Below are 14,468 nucleotides of genomic sequence, written 5' to 3' on the forward strand. Positions count from 1 at the left end.
TCTCCTGTCAGCGGATCGAGAGTGCCCAAGAAGAAGGCTCACCCTCATAAAACACCTGGGGCCCAATAAGGGATAACCATGCGACCGGAGCCCAAGTCATGAAGAAAGGGGAAGTATGAAAAATGCTGAGTATCCGAACAACTCCTTTCCAAACAATTCTCGCTTGATTGCAATCCCAAGGGCAATGTCGCACTGACTCCTCTGTAGAATGACAACAAGGGCAAGTGGGATCAGCCCCAAATCATGATCCCATAGATTCACTACAATCCCTCCATGAATAGAAAGCCAAAAGAAAAGAGTGATCTTTCTATTTCTGAGGGATTTCCAGAGCCTCCTCTAGAAATTCCTACGCAAATCTGCAGTGATGAAGAAGCTAGCCCAATGGGGGGCTCTGGAGGGAATCCAATCTCTACTGCTCGGCTGAAATCTCCTGGCATTACCAACCGTGAAATGAAAGAAGGGAATCCCCCTCTCTCAGTGCCCATGATCTATCCACTCCCACTCTCCTGGGTCCCACTGCAAGCACCTGATAGGTGCACCTCCATATAACCACAACCTCCAGGATCCCAAGGCCAAGAGTAGAGGGTCGGGGTCTAAGTACCACTTCAAGCCCGCTCCATGGTCCACAAAACCAGCAATCCTGACAGGCTGAATTCAACCTCTAGAAGAATATCATCCGTGGATCTATAGAGTATACCTCCATCCCCAACATTAAAGACTAAATCATCTTCCCCGAAACCTCGAAGAGCGATCATCTGTAGAGGAACTGATGTCCTCGAAAAAGCTCCCATCCAAGTGGTGGAAGTAATAGGCACCTCAATTGTCCATTCCACTGGGATGGCTGCATCTATCTGCTGAATCCTGCATGCTACCCCTCTGAGGTGACTCATGGACTGTAGTCTCTGATCCTCGGGTAGCCTGATAAAAGCCGTCCAAGTGCCTAATGTGTAGGCGGGGTCTCTCTCCCATCCAGACCACTGCATATAACGAGAAGTGCCCAGAGGTCTGCCATGCCTATCAAGTATACTGTCGTTCCAAATGATCGGCTGCCTATCAATCTCTTCAAGGGTAGAGGGTGGAACCCTTCGAAGAGTGTTCCTGAAGCTCCCCCAAGCTTTGAGGATGGCAGTCATGTAAGGAGAGGTAGGAGACCTGAGAGAGGCGGAAGAAAAAATCCAGCGAGGGCTGTCCACCCAATCATCTCCTAAGGTAGGTGTGTAAGCCTGAATGCGTCCAAAAATGAAATCCTTCCAAGGTTCGTGCCTAGGCATGAGTCCCCTCACCACCACCTTACAAAGCAATTCCGTGCACTGCAAGTCCGGGTCAATGATATTAAGTCCCCCTTCCCATGTAGGGAGAATAATGGTCTCCCAGGCCACCCTCGCTGCAACATCTGCCGTGCCATCAAGTCCACTCCATAGAAAATTCCTAACTGGTCTAATGAGCTGAGTGATGCAATCCCTAGACCGGCACCAGCAAGAACACACAAACCAAGCGGTGGCCAAAAGAACCTGGTTCACTACCACAACTCTGAGGCAAGGTCGAGTTTGGCTGAGTTCCAAAAAAGGAGCTTTTTCCTTATACTTTCTAATATTGGGGCAAACTGCTGTGCTGGAGAGATGCCCAATCCTACCTAGTATCCCAAATACTTGACAGGAACACCCCTCTGAATCGAAGAAAAGCCAATGTCAACTCCCCAGCCTGGAGTGTCCTCATCACTGATCCAAAAGCCAAAGGATTTATGCCAATTGATGTGTGCCCATGCAGCTGAGCAAAAAATATCCAAGGCTGTCCGGAAAGAATCAAGTGGCTGCGAAGAGGCCTCAATAAAAATAGCAGTGTCATCAGCCAACTCATAGTCAAGAAGCTCCTGCTCCTGTCTCAAGGGCAATACCCATAAAGCTCAGCCTAAGATCTAAGGAAGATACTCATAGCTTCTGCCACAAAGAGAAAGAGGAAGGGAGCTAAAGGGCATCCCTGACGAACTGATCTGGAAATCTGTAATCAAAACCTGGCTGTGGGCTGATCTGTAAAGGGAGGCCACCCCTCTAATCCATGCATTTGAAAATCCAAACCGTAGAAGAGTGCCCTCAAGAAAATCCCAATCTACTCTGTCATAGGCTTTCTCAAAGTCCAAGGGTAGAATTGCCAGCCTCTCCCCGCTCTGCATAGCCCACTCTGTGGCTTCCCAAAAGGAAAATATATTATCAAATATGCTCCTGCCATGCACAAAGCCTGTTTGAGTATCATGGATGAGGTCTGGAAGAAGGGGCTGCAACCGAATGTTGATCACCTTGGCCAGGATTTTGTATAGAGTGCCCAAAAGAGTGATGGGTCTCCAATGGGATACAAAATTCCTGTTGCCACCTTTCGGGATAAGGTGTATGAGTCCCTCGGTCAGTGAGTCAGGCATCTCACCTGAGTCCCAAATGCCGTGCAGGGCTGAAGTAATATGATCACCTATCATATCCCAAAAGGCTGTAAAAAAAGGAGTAAGACCATTGCCCTTGTGAAGGGCGGAGAGAGCATTCTTGAATTCTGTGTTGGTAAAGCATGCATCAAGTGAGCATATCATCTCTGGTGTGACCAACACAGGTAAACTCTGCCAAATCTCATCTCTAGCCACATCTCTGGTCTGTGTGTCAGGATCTGCGGAAAGAAGGGAGGCATAGAAAGCTGTCGCTAAGTGCATGACGGTATCTGGATGAGACTGCAAAATGCCGTCAGAGTCAGTAAGCTGCCTGACAGTCTCTCTACTATGTCTGGGACCAAGTGTAGAGAAAAAGTGTTTATTGACTCTCCCTCCCATCTGCATCCAAAAGGACTCCTGTGGTTGGAAGGCATACTCTGCTCTCTGATCAAGTAATGTCTGCAAGTGAGCCCTTGCCGTAGCAAGGCGCTCATGTACCCAAGCATTAGATGGTCATTTCTGCTTCTCCCTCTGCAAGGCTGCCAACTGCCAGCGGATACCAATCTCCCGCCTGAGTACCTCACCTCGCCGAGCACTAGAACGGAGTGATAAAAGTCGCTGATACTGGCAAGTGCTGTGGCCACATGTGAGGGACCGGCCACCCCCCCTGCATGTGAGAAACCCAGATCTCCAAGACTGCCTCTGTGAGGGTCTCATCCATGTATAAGGCATCGGGGATCTTGATATTGTGAGACCGTCCTCTCAGATGGGGCTCTGCGATGGACAAAACTACCGGAAAATGGTCGGAAGTGGAAACACTAGGTGCAATGCAAATTGTCCCCCCTCTATCAAGAGCCTAGTCATCCACATAGAATCTGTCAATCCGGGCATGGATAGGCATCTGCACCCTATGGTTCGACCATGAAAACAAAAGTGACCGAGACTGAACTTGAAATGCATCATGTGACCAAACATCTCTGCCACTAAACCTGAAGGCATCCTAAGCTGCTCTCTCAAGGGAATGAATACCACCTTCTCTGCCTCCTTGTTTATCAGAAGGTGCCTCAACCATGTTTAAGTCACCTCCAATAATCCACGAATCTGCAATGCCAGCCCGCGAGAGCAACTCTTTCTAAAACAGAACGCGGTCCCCTCTGTTGTTCGGAGCATAGAGGTTGAGGAAACCAACCTTATGTCCATCAATTAGAAGTAAAACCCACTGGGCCCTGGAGGGGGTTATGGTGACGTGTCCAATGATCAGAGGGAGAATAGAATCTGAAACTGATATGCATGTACCTCCTCTGGTTCCCAAGGCAGGAAGCCAAAAAGTCCTGCTTGAAAGCAGCTTACCTGACTTGGAGCAATCTCTGACATCCAATTTGTGTTCCTGAAGAAAAAGCATGCTAAGGAAGCAGTTGAAACACCTGGATGGAGCTGATTCTTGATTAGCTGTCTGCGACGGTGATGAGGGATGCTGCCCAATCCTTGTATATTTCAACTGCTGGAGTAATTCCATCAGTAGAAATAATGTGGGCAAGGAGAACTCCTTCAAGCTGAAGGGGGCCTCTTTGCACTTATCAAAAACCTATCTCAACTTCTGTAAGTCATCTGTTGAAAGCAAAGAAGTCATATAAAAAGTGATGGACTTCCTAGTCCCAAGTATGCCACTACCTGAGATAGCTGTCCATTGGGGCTAAATTGTGGCTGTTCTCCTCTCTAAGTTTTGACTAGCACCGACATTAGTTTTTTCAATGTTGATGTGAATCCACTAACATGGTGAAAAGAGTGGGGAGGATATGAATAGTTTTCTATTTCAGCCTGATTTTTGCCACATTACTAAATTGTTTCCACAGAGTAATAGATAGAGGACCTGTCTCCAATTGTTGGTCGTGTGAGGCCTTTTGTGGTTGCAAATTCAAGCATAGTTCCTGTCACTGATCAATGCATATTCCAAACACAGTGGGAGATACTTGATAGCCTTGCTTGACTACACTGTCACTAAAAAGTTCTTAAAGAGTGTGTTTGCCTGGGCTTCACCATGCATACTTTGCATCAAACGTGCTCAAAATTTCTGACGACTGCCTGCTGTAGTTCTGAGGGCACCCCAATGTCAGCCATACACTGCCATAGGCCTCATGTCAAAGGATTTTTGAAAGCCTACAAAACAATGAATCAGACTTTTGCCATGGTTGACTTTCTTCCATGCCTGTTTGGTCAGAGGGTAACCAAGTGATCCATCGTTGCAATGGTATTGCATACAGATGTGAAAATTGATTTTTCAGAAAAGTACTGGCTAGTTTCTAATTTGTAATCTTTCAAGATGTATCAGTTAATTCTTTGTGCTTTGTGCTGAAAAAAGGTACTTCCACGTCTGCTCGATATTTTCCCTGAGGCGCGGCTGAACCTTGTTATTTACCAGCTATATCATAATGGTAAGATCCAATCTTATAGGTTTGGGAAATTTTTAACAAAAGAACTAGGGAAAACCTATGTCCTTACTGGTCTTTTCAAACATCTGGAAGAAACCTCCAGTAGATGTTGACAGTGAAGGATTGAGTGTTTCACTTAATGGAGAATCAGAGAATTCATCAGGACTTTATAGGAGAAACTTGGGTAATGAATTTCTTAATATATAGCAGGAGTTATGAAAACTAAAAATCCTTAGGTGCTTGACAATGCATAAATCTGTAAAAATGAGTTTAAAGATGTTCTCTATGAATCTATCATCCGAATCATAGAATGTTGAATATGAAGCATGACTTTTGTGATGGAGCACAAAGAATTGCAGCAGGCGTATGAGACTGTGAGTAAGGTGGAGCCATCAACCCCTCAAGAGTACATTATAAAGGCTGTAACTTGTGCAAGTCTTGGTCAAGAATTGAATTCTGAGGACATTATACAGCAAGCTCAACACTACTTTCAACTCATTGGCTCATCAGTTAGTGAATGTGACACAATTCCAGGTCGTCAATGTATGGCTTCATTTTTCTTCCTTAACAAGCAGTTTGAGGATGCAGTCATATATTTGAAAGTAAGCTTATATTTTTCTTTCCCTCATACAAGCTTGATGAAATGGAAAGCTTTCTAATGTTGTAATATAGTGCCGCATCATGCATACCCTTGTTTAGTTTGCTTCATAGTAAAGATTATCCTTTTAACTGCTGATTTTCTTTAAACTAATGTTGGGATTCGCCTTTTGTAAATGTTATATCTGTTCTATGAAAGTATACAGCAGAAACCCAAGTAATCAAACTGTTTGGTCCCCTGTTGTATGTACTTAAGGAGAGTATCGGACTTAAGGGCTGAAAGGTACTTCTAGTCACAAGAGAATGAATAATCGAACTGATCATATTCATTGCAACATGAGAGACAAAGGGAGCTGTGCATCCTCCTCTCCCTCTATGGTATCTGGCAAGCTGTTTTGGTAGACATTTTACTGTCTAGCAACGCTCCACATTTTTTCTTTAATTCAGCACTTTCCCCTGTTACTGTTTTATCATTAGAGCAATTATATGCTGCATATGAGTAACAGTCTCCCTCTGTGAAAGAGCTAGTGATTTTTTCTGCAAGAATTGTGCCCTCTGAATGGTCATCATCTTTTTTGGGGCATCAGTAGCCACTATCTTCTGGTTCTCCAGTGATTTAATGTGCACCTTCTCTTTTGTCATGAAGTGTGAGTTTGTTTCTTTAATATTATATTTTGAAATAGTATCTCTTCAATGGGGGACCTGGTTTGCGTTAGGCATGGAGTGTACATTGTGCCACTCTATCATGTGTGAGTGTGCTCTATATAAGAGCTGTACTTGTCACTTGGTCACATCAATCAAATATCAAACCTACAAGCTCTTTGGTCTACATGTGAGTACTTTCATTTTGTTCATTGCTCTTGCTATTACATTTCCATTTCATTATCTCTCTCTTTGAGTATCATTATATCTCTCCCTAGCGTACCCTCTCTCTCTTTCCCTCTGCACCATGCACCTCCACAACTATGTGGCCCTAGTGGCCTTGGATATAAAGGCTTGTATTTTCCCCTCCCTGATCCGTCTTGGGACCTTTTGGGGGAGAGAGAAGCTTGATATGGCTAGGAGGCAGTGGATTGGGACCCCCCGCACTCAATGTCTCCTAGTCTGCCACTTGGCAGCTTAACATAGATTAGTTACAATCAAATATCATTACTTTTACCAATGCATATGGGATAACTCTCAATGTGACACGTGGCATCTATAGGACACACTAGACTAAAACTCACACTAGAACTCACTAGAACAAACCAAAACTGACTCAACTTGACTCCATTTGCTAACACCCTCCCATGGAGGAAAGGTGAGTGACTACTGGAATGGAACCAAGAATAGAACATGACAACGACTGTCATCGAACTGTGCAATGACGGTCTAGAACTAGACATGGCTCCCATGCTAACTCAGAGGCAAGTGAGCATTGCTCAGAGGCTAGTGAGCATGGTATAGACTCAGAGGCTCCCCTAGCATGGCTCCAAGGCTCATCATGCGTGGATGCATGACCAACTCAGAGGTCTAGGAGACCAATGCACCAACATCCTGGAACTCACATGCCAGGCTGATAAATAGACCTATCAAAGCCAATACATGGCTCCCACAATACATTCCCCTCCTGGCTCCAGGGACTAATGAGAGACATGGAGCCACACATGACAAATAGAAAATCAATACCGTAAATGACCCCAAGTAGTTGCTGCACATAAGAGTGCACATCCGGATCTGAAGAAGTATGTCGATGAAGAATATGACGAGAGTGCCCCGAATGATATGTCGATGTCAGCCATGGGTGCAGTTACAAGGAACAATCACATGATGACTCTCAAAATGTCGCGATGTGAGTCACCAAGATCAGAGTAGTCTCAAATTTGAGCAATTATGCCGAAAGGAGGCAAAATGCCCAAATGAATGTACCAAATAGTAATGAAATTACATCAATTTTGGGAAATCCCAAAAAAGTTTATATGTCAGAGGCTTCAATTATGCCAAAGGACTGCAAAATTCAGAAAAGACCTAAATTCTAGAAATTAAGGTTTCCCTAAAAAATTAGGGGTTTCAAAAATTTAGGGCTTTTCAAAATTTGTTGCAGGAAAGTGTCGTAGCAACACTCAAGAGCCCTCTGATCATGAAAGTCCCAAAAAATATTAAGTATCCAACCTGAAATTTCAAAACTTGACTTTTAGGTCAAAAAACACTGTTTTGACTGTTTTTCTCATATTTCAGCACTGAGTGGCTGTTCAAGGTGTCATCTAGCAGCAATAGAGGTGGGTGACTGTAGAGATGTAGGCGGCAGCTGAAAAATGGCCTCAACTAATCCCTAAATTGTCTAAAACAGTGTGGTGGCTGGTAGAGAGGCCACTAAATTGCTGAAAAAGGGGTCTAGAGTGAAGTTTTCGCGATGAAGATCTCCAAGACCAGCAGCTTCACCAATGGCAGGTCCAAGCTTGAATTTGTTGAAGAAGAGCAGCTCATGGAGAGGCTAAGGGTGAGAAGAGAACAAGATGGGGCGAAAGGAGTGGAAGGGAGCTCAATCATGGAGGAGAGGATGGCTTCCATTTGCGGGCTTCCCTCATCCTCTAAATTGAGCATGAAGGTAGGAAAGGATGCTTTGATACCACATGAAGGTGCATGGTGGAGAGGGAAAGAGAGAGAGAGGATAGGCTAGGGAGAGAGATAATGATACTCAAAGAGAGACATAATGAAATGGAAAGGAAATAGCAAGAGTAATGAACAAAATGAAAGTACTCACATGTAGACCAAAGAGCTTGTAGGCTTGATACTTGATTGATGTGACAAGTGACAAGTACAGCTCTTATATAGAGCAGATACACACATATGAGTACCAATGCATATGGGATAACTCCGAATGTGACACGTGGCATCCATAGGACACACTAGACTAAAACTCACACTAGGACTCACTAGAATAAAGCAAAACTGACTCAACTTGACTCCATTTCCTAAGAAGTTGTGTACGGGATTGCTTCCACAAATGAACACATGTCAAGGAGTTATGAGAACCACCGCCGCGGTCATAATGTCGGACTTTCAGCTGCCGAGCGGTTTGCGACACTCCGCTGTCCAAATCATGTTATCGCCAGGTGTTGCTCACGCAACAGCTGTGCCAAACATTGTCCACAGTCCGCAGGTCTGGTACTTGCTTTGATACCATGTTGACATGCCAAGTGGCAGCCCAGGAGACGTTGAGTGCGGGAGTCCCAATCCCTTGCCTCCTAGCCATGTCAAGCCTCTCTCCCCCCCCAAAAGGTCTCATGAGAGATGAGAGAGAGGAGGAAATAAAAGCCTTTATATCCAATGCCACTAGGCCAACATAGTTGTATATGGGATTTCTCCCACAAGTGTACATGTGTGACAAGCGTGGGCTCCCTTGCAAATACACCATGCTCTAACCAAACCATGCTCAAGTGAGGGGTGAAGGCCACTACCTCCAACAATCTATACCTTAATCACTCATGCACATTAGATAGTGTAACTGTTTGTTTCCATTTGTGTAGATTCTAATAGATCTAACTAAAGTTATGGCCTTAGTAAGCCTTGGGTATGCAAATGGATAGAGGTGTCATGGGACCACTTTTTTTAAAAAGGAGAATTAAAAATCTTTTTATTAAACTATGAAATTTATTTCCCATTGTATAGGCTAGAATTATTTAATTAAATGAGTATATTTATATTTTAATAACCTATAAGAGTAATGTTGTTTTTAGACTGCTTTTTATAGCTTTTTGTCAAATTTTATGGCTAGAGCTGACCATTCAAGTGCTAGGTGCTTTTGGCTACGTCCTTCTTGCATGCTTGCTGTTGAGATCTTGGGGCTCCCTCATTTGCCAGCTATTGAAGACTAGAACAACAATTTGCATTCGATTCTTCTTGCCAACCTCCAGGCCCCTATTTTCATTCACCAAACACCTCTAGCCTATTGCTGCTGTTTCGATACCAGGTTACAGCACCATTTGGAAGCAGACTTGCTCGACATTGCCTGCAAGCTAAAAACTTGCTTCAGAACAATTGCAATCTCATTTGGGAGCTGATCTGGTTGCTAATTTTGCAAATTCCACTCTCTCCAGCTTCCTGTATTCCAGTTTTGATCTTCCGCATCTTCTGGAATTGCAAAAGCACAGTTCTGACAGGTATCAAAGCCTAAGTTCCTCTGTTGATTTATTTTATTAAACTTGAAATTGTAGCCTTAAATCATCATAGGATTTCTTGTGTTGTGTTTGTGTGAAAAAGAAAGTCTTGAGCTGGCGTTTCCTTGTAGCCATGGGAATACTCGGAATCGTAGTGCTAAGGGCTCAAAGAGGCCATCTCTTACCCTTAAGAAGTTCATGCCCATGAAGAAGAAAAGATGTGTGAAGAAGAAAGTCTTGAGTTGGTGTTTAGTGCTCTCAGAAGCCCTCAGAAATTCAAACAATAGAGGTAATTCAGGACAGCCAGCCAAGAGACAAAGCTCAGCTCAATGAAGGGAGCAAGAGAAGGAGAAGGTCAAGGGAAATCCCTCCGGAAAGAAAAGACAGTGCAGCACGGAAGGTTTCACTGAAATTGAGTGTTTGTTGAAATGATGTGGATTATGATGCAGATGAGGAACATATAGATTATGATCAAGAGGAATGGGAAATGAGAGGTACCATTGTACCGAAGAAAGTAAAGTTTCATGGGAGAAGCTATAGAATAATGCCATCTGAGGCTTCAGATACTTCAAGAGAGTTTGATGATCAGCCAAGGTGTTCAAGACAAGTGGATACAATCTTTTTTTTTTTGCAATGAAAGGACTTCTATTAACTATGAAAGATACCTCGAGAGCAAAGCTCAAGGCAGAAATACAGCATGCAAAGCATGAGAAATGTCAACATCAAAGAGTGTATAATATCTGGTCAAATACTAGCCAAGTCTAGGGGCCATCCAAAGCCTCTAAACATCTGGCTCTCCAAATATGCCACACTGAGATGCTCACCAGAATCTCCCACCGAGGCATGTGCCCGTCTATAAGGAAAGTGTGGCACATTATCTAGAGAGCATGACTTAACTAAATTTGTCGAATCAAAAGAGCCCAATAAGAGTAATGCCTCTCATAAAGACTTGAAGCCCGAAAGAGAGAGCAAAGTCATTGAACCCTAGGTCACAAAGAAGGGGGGATGAGAAAAGTGCTTAGAAGACTAGAAATCCCCTTCCATGTAAACCTTGCTTGTTTGCAAACCCATAGACAATGCTGAATGGACTCCTCAGCAAAAAGGCAATAAGGGCAAGTAGAAGATGCCCTAAATTTGGACCTCCAAGGTTCACTGCAATCCCTTCGTGAATAAAAAGCGGAAAGAAAAGAGTGAATTTTTTATTGTTGAGGGACTTCTAGAGTCTGATTTTTTCAAGTCAGTAAAAATTCTCCCAATGAGGAGCTCCAATTGGCTTCGAGCCCTTAGGGCTGAGCTGAAATTTCCTGGCATTACAAACCGCATAGTGAAAGAAGGGTAGGCTCATCTCTCGTTTCCCTGCATCAATCCGCTCCCAGTCTTCGAGGTCCCACTACAAGTAGTACTTTATGGGAGGCCCCCATTGAGCCAACTCCTCCATGCATCTAATGGAATGTGATTTGAGTTAGGGTCCAGATACCAACCTGAAGTCAAGAAATACTTCTTCACATGGATATTGCTGCATCAATCTGCTCAAGTCTCCTTTCCCTTCCTCTGAGGTGACTGAAAATCTACGATCTTCAAAAAGGTTTTTGAAATCCTTCCAAGAACCCACAAAGGAAGTGGGACCTCTCTCCCATCTAGACCAATGTATATAATGAGAAATACCAAGAACCCAGAGAGGAAGCGGGACCTGTCTCCTATCTAGACCAGTGTATATAATAAAAAGTACCAAGAGGTCTGCCATGATCGTCAATTATGCAGTCATTCCATATGATAGGTTGCCTTTCAATATCTTCCAGAGAAGAGGGGGGATTCTCCAAAGATCGCTTCTAAAGCTGCCCCAAGCTTTCTGGATGGCTGCCATGAGAGGGGAGGAAAAACCCAAAGATGAGCTGAAGTCAAAATCCATTGGTATGTAGAAGATGGAACAATGAACCAAAAGACCAAGTACTCAAAAGCAGTTCCAAAGGGTGAGAAAAGCATAGTCAACGTTTTAGTTGACTTGCTATTTGAACCTTGGGAGAGGACTTAGGAGCCAAGTATTAAAACTGTCAAGTGTCTTTTCTTAGGAACCTTGGAACCTTACATAACAAAACAAGCGAGTACAAGTACTTGTGAGCACTGCCTTATGTTTTGCAAAATGCAAATGATTGTGAAGATGAATGGATGATTACTTTGTAGCACTTGCGATGGAAGCATGTGTGTAAAACCATTGGAAAGTTTGAGAGTGCTATGATGCAACTGCTTACAAATGCAAAGTGATGTGCAAACTTTGTGTGTGTGTGTGCATACGTGTGTGACTGTCTTCATTATTTTTAATTTTCAAGCTTTTATGGAGCATTGGACTATATTGATAGAGGAGGATAATGTTATTGAGTTGATTGGGGTGTGTGTGTGTTGGGGGGGGGGGGGGGGGTGGGGGAGAGAGAGAGAGAGAGAGAGAAGAAAGAAATTCTATTAATGTCCACGGGAGACCAACAAGTCTATGGGACAACAAAAGAACCATCTAGTACATCTGCTTTAGGGAATCGACAAACTTAGAAACAGAGTAGTAATGAACCATCATTCCTTCTAACAGAGATTCTTAGCAGTAGTAATAAACAACCAAAACTCACAGGAAAAAGGCAACCAATCTAGTTGGTTCTCGTAGATGTACTCTTATGGCAACATAGAATCCCAAGGAAGCCTCTTCGTAAACAAAAAAGGAGATAACGATTGCCTGTCATTATGGCGACTTTTGAAGGAGAGAGATCCGTTGAACAGCACAAAGAAGAAATACTTCACTATCACGCCTTTAGTGCAACTAAAGACACTAGCCAAATAGAATACTGTAGACGAGCAACTGAGTAAGCAGGTATCCATCAGAACAACCTTCAAAAGAGGAAAGAACTGACCGCCTTTTCTTGGATTTGCAGGAGCCTTCTAAGCTAGAGGCAAGGATGAAGGTGGGAGAAGATAGCGACCCAGTGCTCTAGTACCATGTCGCAAAAAGTGATGTGAGAGGAGAGAGCTAGAGCAAGATGAGGGATAAGAGAACAATGGAGAACCACAAGATCAAAGCCAAAGCATAGAGAATCTGCATTAGCTATCAGCCTCACAATACAAGGTTCCTTGTGATCCACACTAGATCCACAAGGTACCACCTATCTTATAGGCCCACAAGCCTCTATCATCCAATCTTAAGCGTATCCATAATCTATATGACTCAAGCTGTTTTACATTTACATCCCTCTAGTCACCTAGATGTACTAATCTCAACATGGTCTAGGTGCTGAGCTATTGATCCCTTTTCAAAGGGTATCGATCTCTAGATCTCTGCGATGGCCTCTTTGAGAGAAACCTCCTAGCATAAGAAGTTAGGATCCTGATAGCTGAAGTCTCCCCTCTCTATGGCTCCAAAAGTATGATCTGTGTTTGAGAATGATCGGAGAAAGTAGTACCAAGAACCATGCTGGTCATGTCTCCTTGCTTCGGCAATTCGAACCCCTACTGATTTGATTCAGAGTCGATAGCCAATTATATGCCTCATATATTGACCTATTACCGATTTGAAACAATAAGACTACTAAAACCATATCTGGGCATGGTAGCTATCACTGCTCTTTGTAACCTCTAATGGCAAGGTCGCTCCAATAATGCTATCAGTGTGCCCTTGCTTTCGGGTATTCGAAACAGAGATCCAATTTAGCTATCAATGCTTTCGGGGGGGGGCGGGGGGACCATATATTGGTGGAGCCCTTATTGTTTAGGGTCCTTCCCTCATGAGAGGGTCGGATGTGGGGTTCCAATGTTGCATGCCGGCTCAACCACATAGAACTGGTCTAGCCTTGAGAACCTACGGGCATCCACTTTTCTATCCCATCTAGAGAAGAGGAGAGATCCTAGTGAGCGGAGAAGCTTAGCTAGATGCCAAGGACCCTATCCTCTCACATGGGAAATGAGCTCCTTCCAAGCCGCTTGCTTCTCTCTCTAAGAATGTTTGCATGTACTCCTCCCCTCTTATCATCTGGAGTCTTTAACATATTGAAGTCACATCCAATACACCATTGATCAGCTACGGAAAGAGTATGATGAATGGTGTTTCAAAGTCTATCTTGCCTACTGCTCCATGGGCATAAATAGATAAAACTCTGTTCCGCTCCCTCTCCTACTGTGGGTCCTACTCTGTCCTTGAAGAATCCTTCCACTTAGTTGTACAAGACTTTGAAAGATGGTGCTCTTGCAAGAATAAGAAATCAATGTCTCCATGGACCAAAACTCTATGAAGCTCAGTGTGATGCTGCTCCTCCCCTTGCAAAGTTGAGCACTACCTAGTCTGCGAACATTCCAAGAGACAATTGTCATGGAGAGGGATTAATTCTAATGATCGATGAGGCTCAGGGGTCACCACTTGATGCTGTTGTTTGTGGCCATAAGTAACTCCACTACAAGCCTCTGCCACATAAGGTGCTATGGTGGGGTGTTAAAATGGAAGGAGCTATCGCCAAAGAAGGCTCTCCCTTTCCATCCGACTTGCCATGAGCCTCACCATCATAAATTGACTCCAATCTTGCCTTCTGGGCTCTCATCACATCCCTCCTTGTCACACCCCTCCTTTAGAACATCCCAATTGAGGGGTGTACCAAACAAAAGAATCTAGCTGAGCCAAGGAAGAACATCATCCTGAATATGCGTCTGGCTCCCTAAAGTGCCCTAAGGCTTCCTCCTGTGAGTGTGAGCCTCTCTCTCTTACTGCACTAGCTGTCTAACCACATCCAACGCATGTGCCTTAGTAGTATGCTGCATGGGGCACCACTCCATCCGAACACTCATGCGCTGAGCCTAGCAATGTCTCCTCTTTGCCCTCCCTCTCTATCTCTGACCTTTTGTTGCGGGTTCTACCATACCCCCTGT

The 14,468-nt window shown here is 44.0% G+C and overlaps 1 protein-coding gene across 3 annotated transcripts in view; it reads left to right on the forward strand.

Annotated features, from left to right (window-relative positions):
* LOC147880236 (uncharacterized) overlaps positions 1-14,468 on the forward strand; it is a 60,683-nt gene that overhangs the window by 33,194 nt on the left and 13,021 nt on the right. For all 3 annotated transcript variants that reach the window (XM_087371181.1, XM_087371182.1, XM_087371183.1), the window contains 2 exons: positions 4,770-4,842; positions 5,191-5,441. In XM_087371181.1, coding sequence (XP_087227307.1) covers positions 4,770-4,842; positions 5,191-5,441 — 324 coding nt within the window. The remainder of the gene's footprint in view (positions 1-4,769; positions 4,843-5,190; positions 5,442-14,468) is intronic.

The sequence above is a fragment of the Dipteris shenzhenensis genome, chromosome 32 (assembly GCF_047967505.1).
Source record: "Dipteris shenzhenensis isolate YYH24624 ecotype China chromosome 32, Dip_SZ_1.0, whole genome shotgun sequence".
Taxonomy (NCBI): Eukaryota; Viridiplantae; Streptophyta; class Polypodiopsida; order Gleicheniales; family Dipteridaceae; genus Dipteris; species Dipteris shenzhenensis.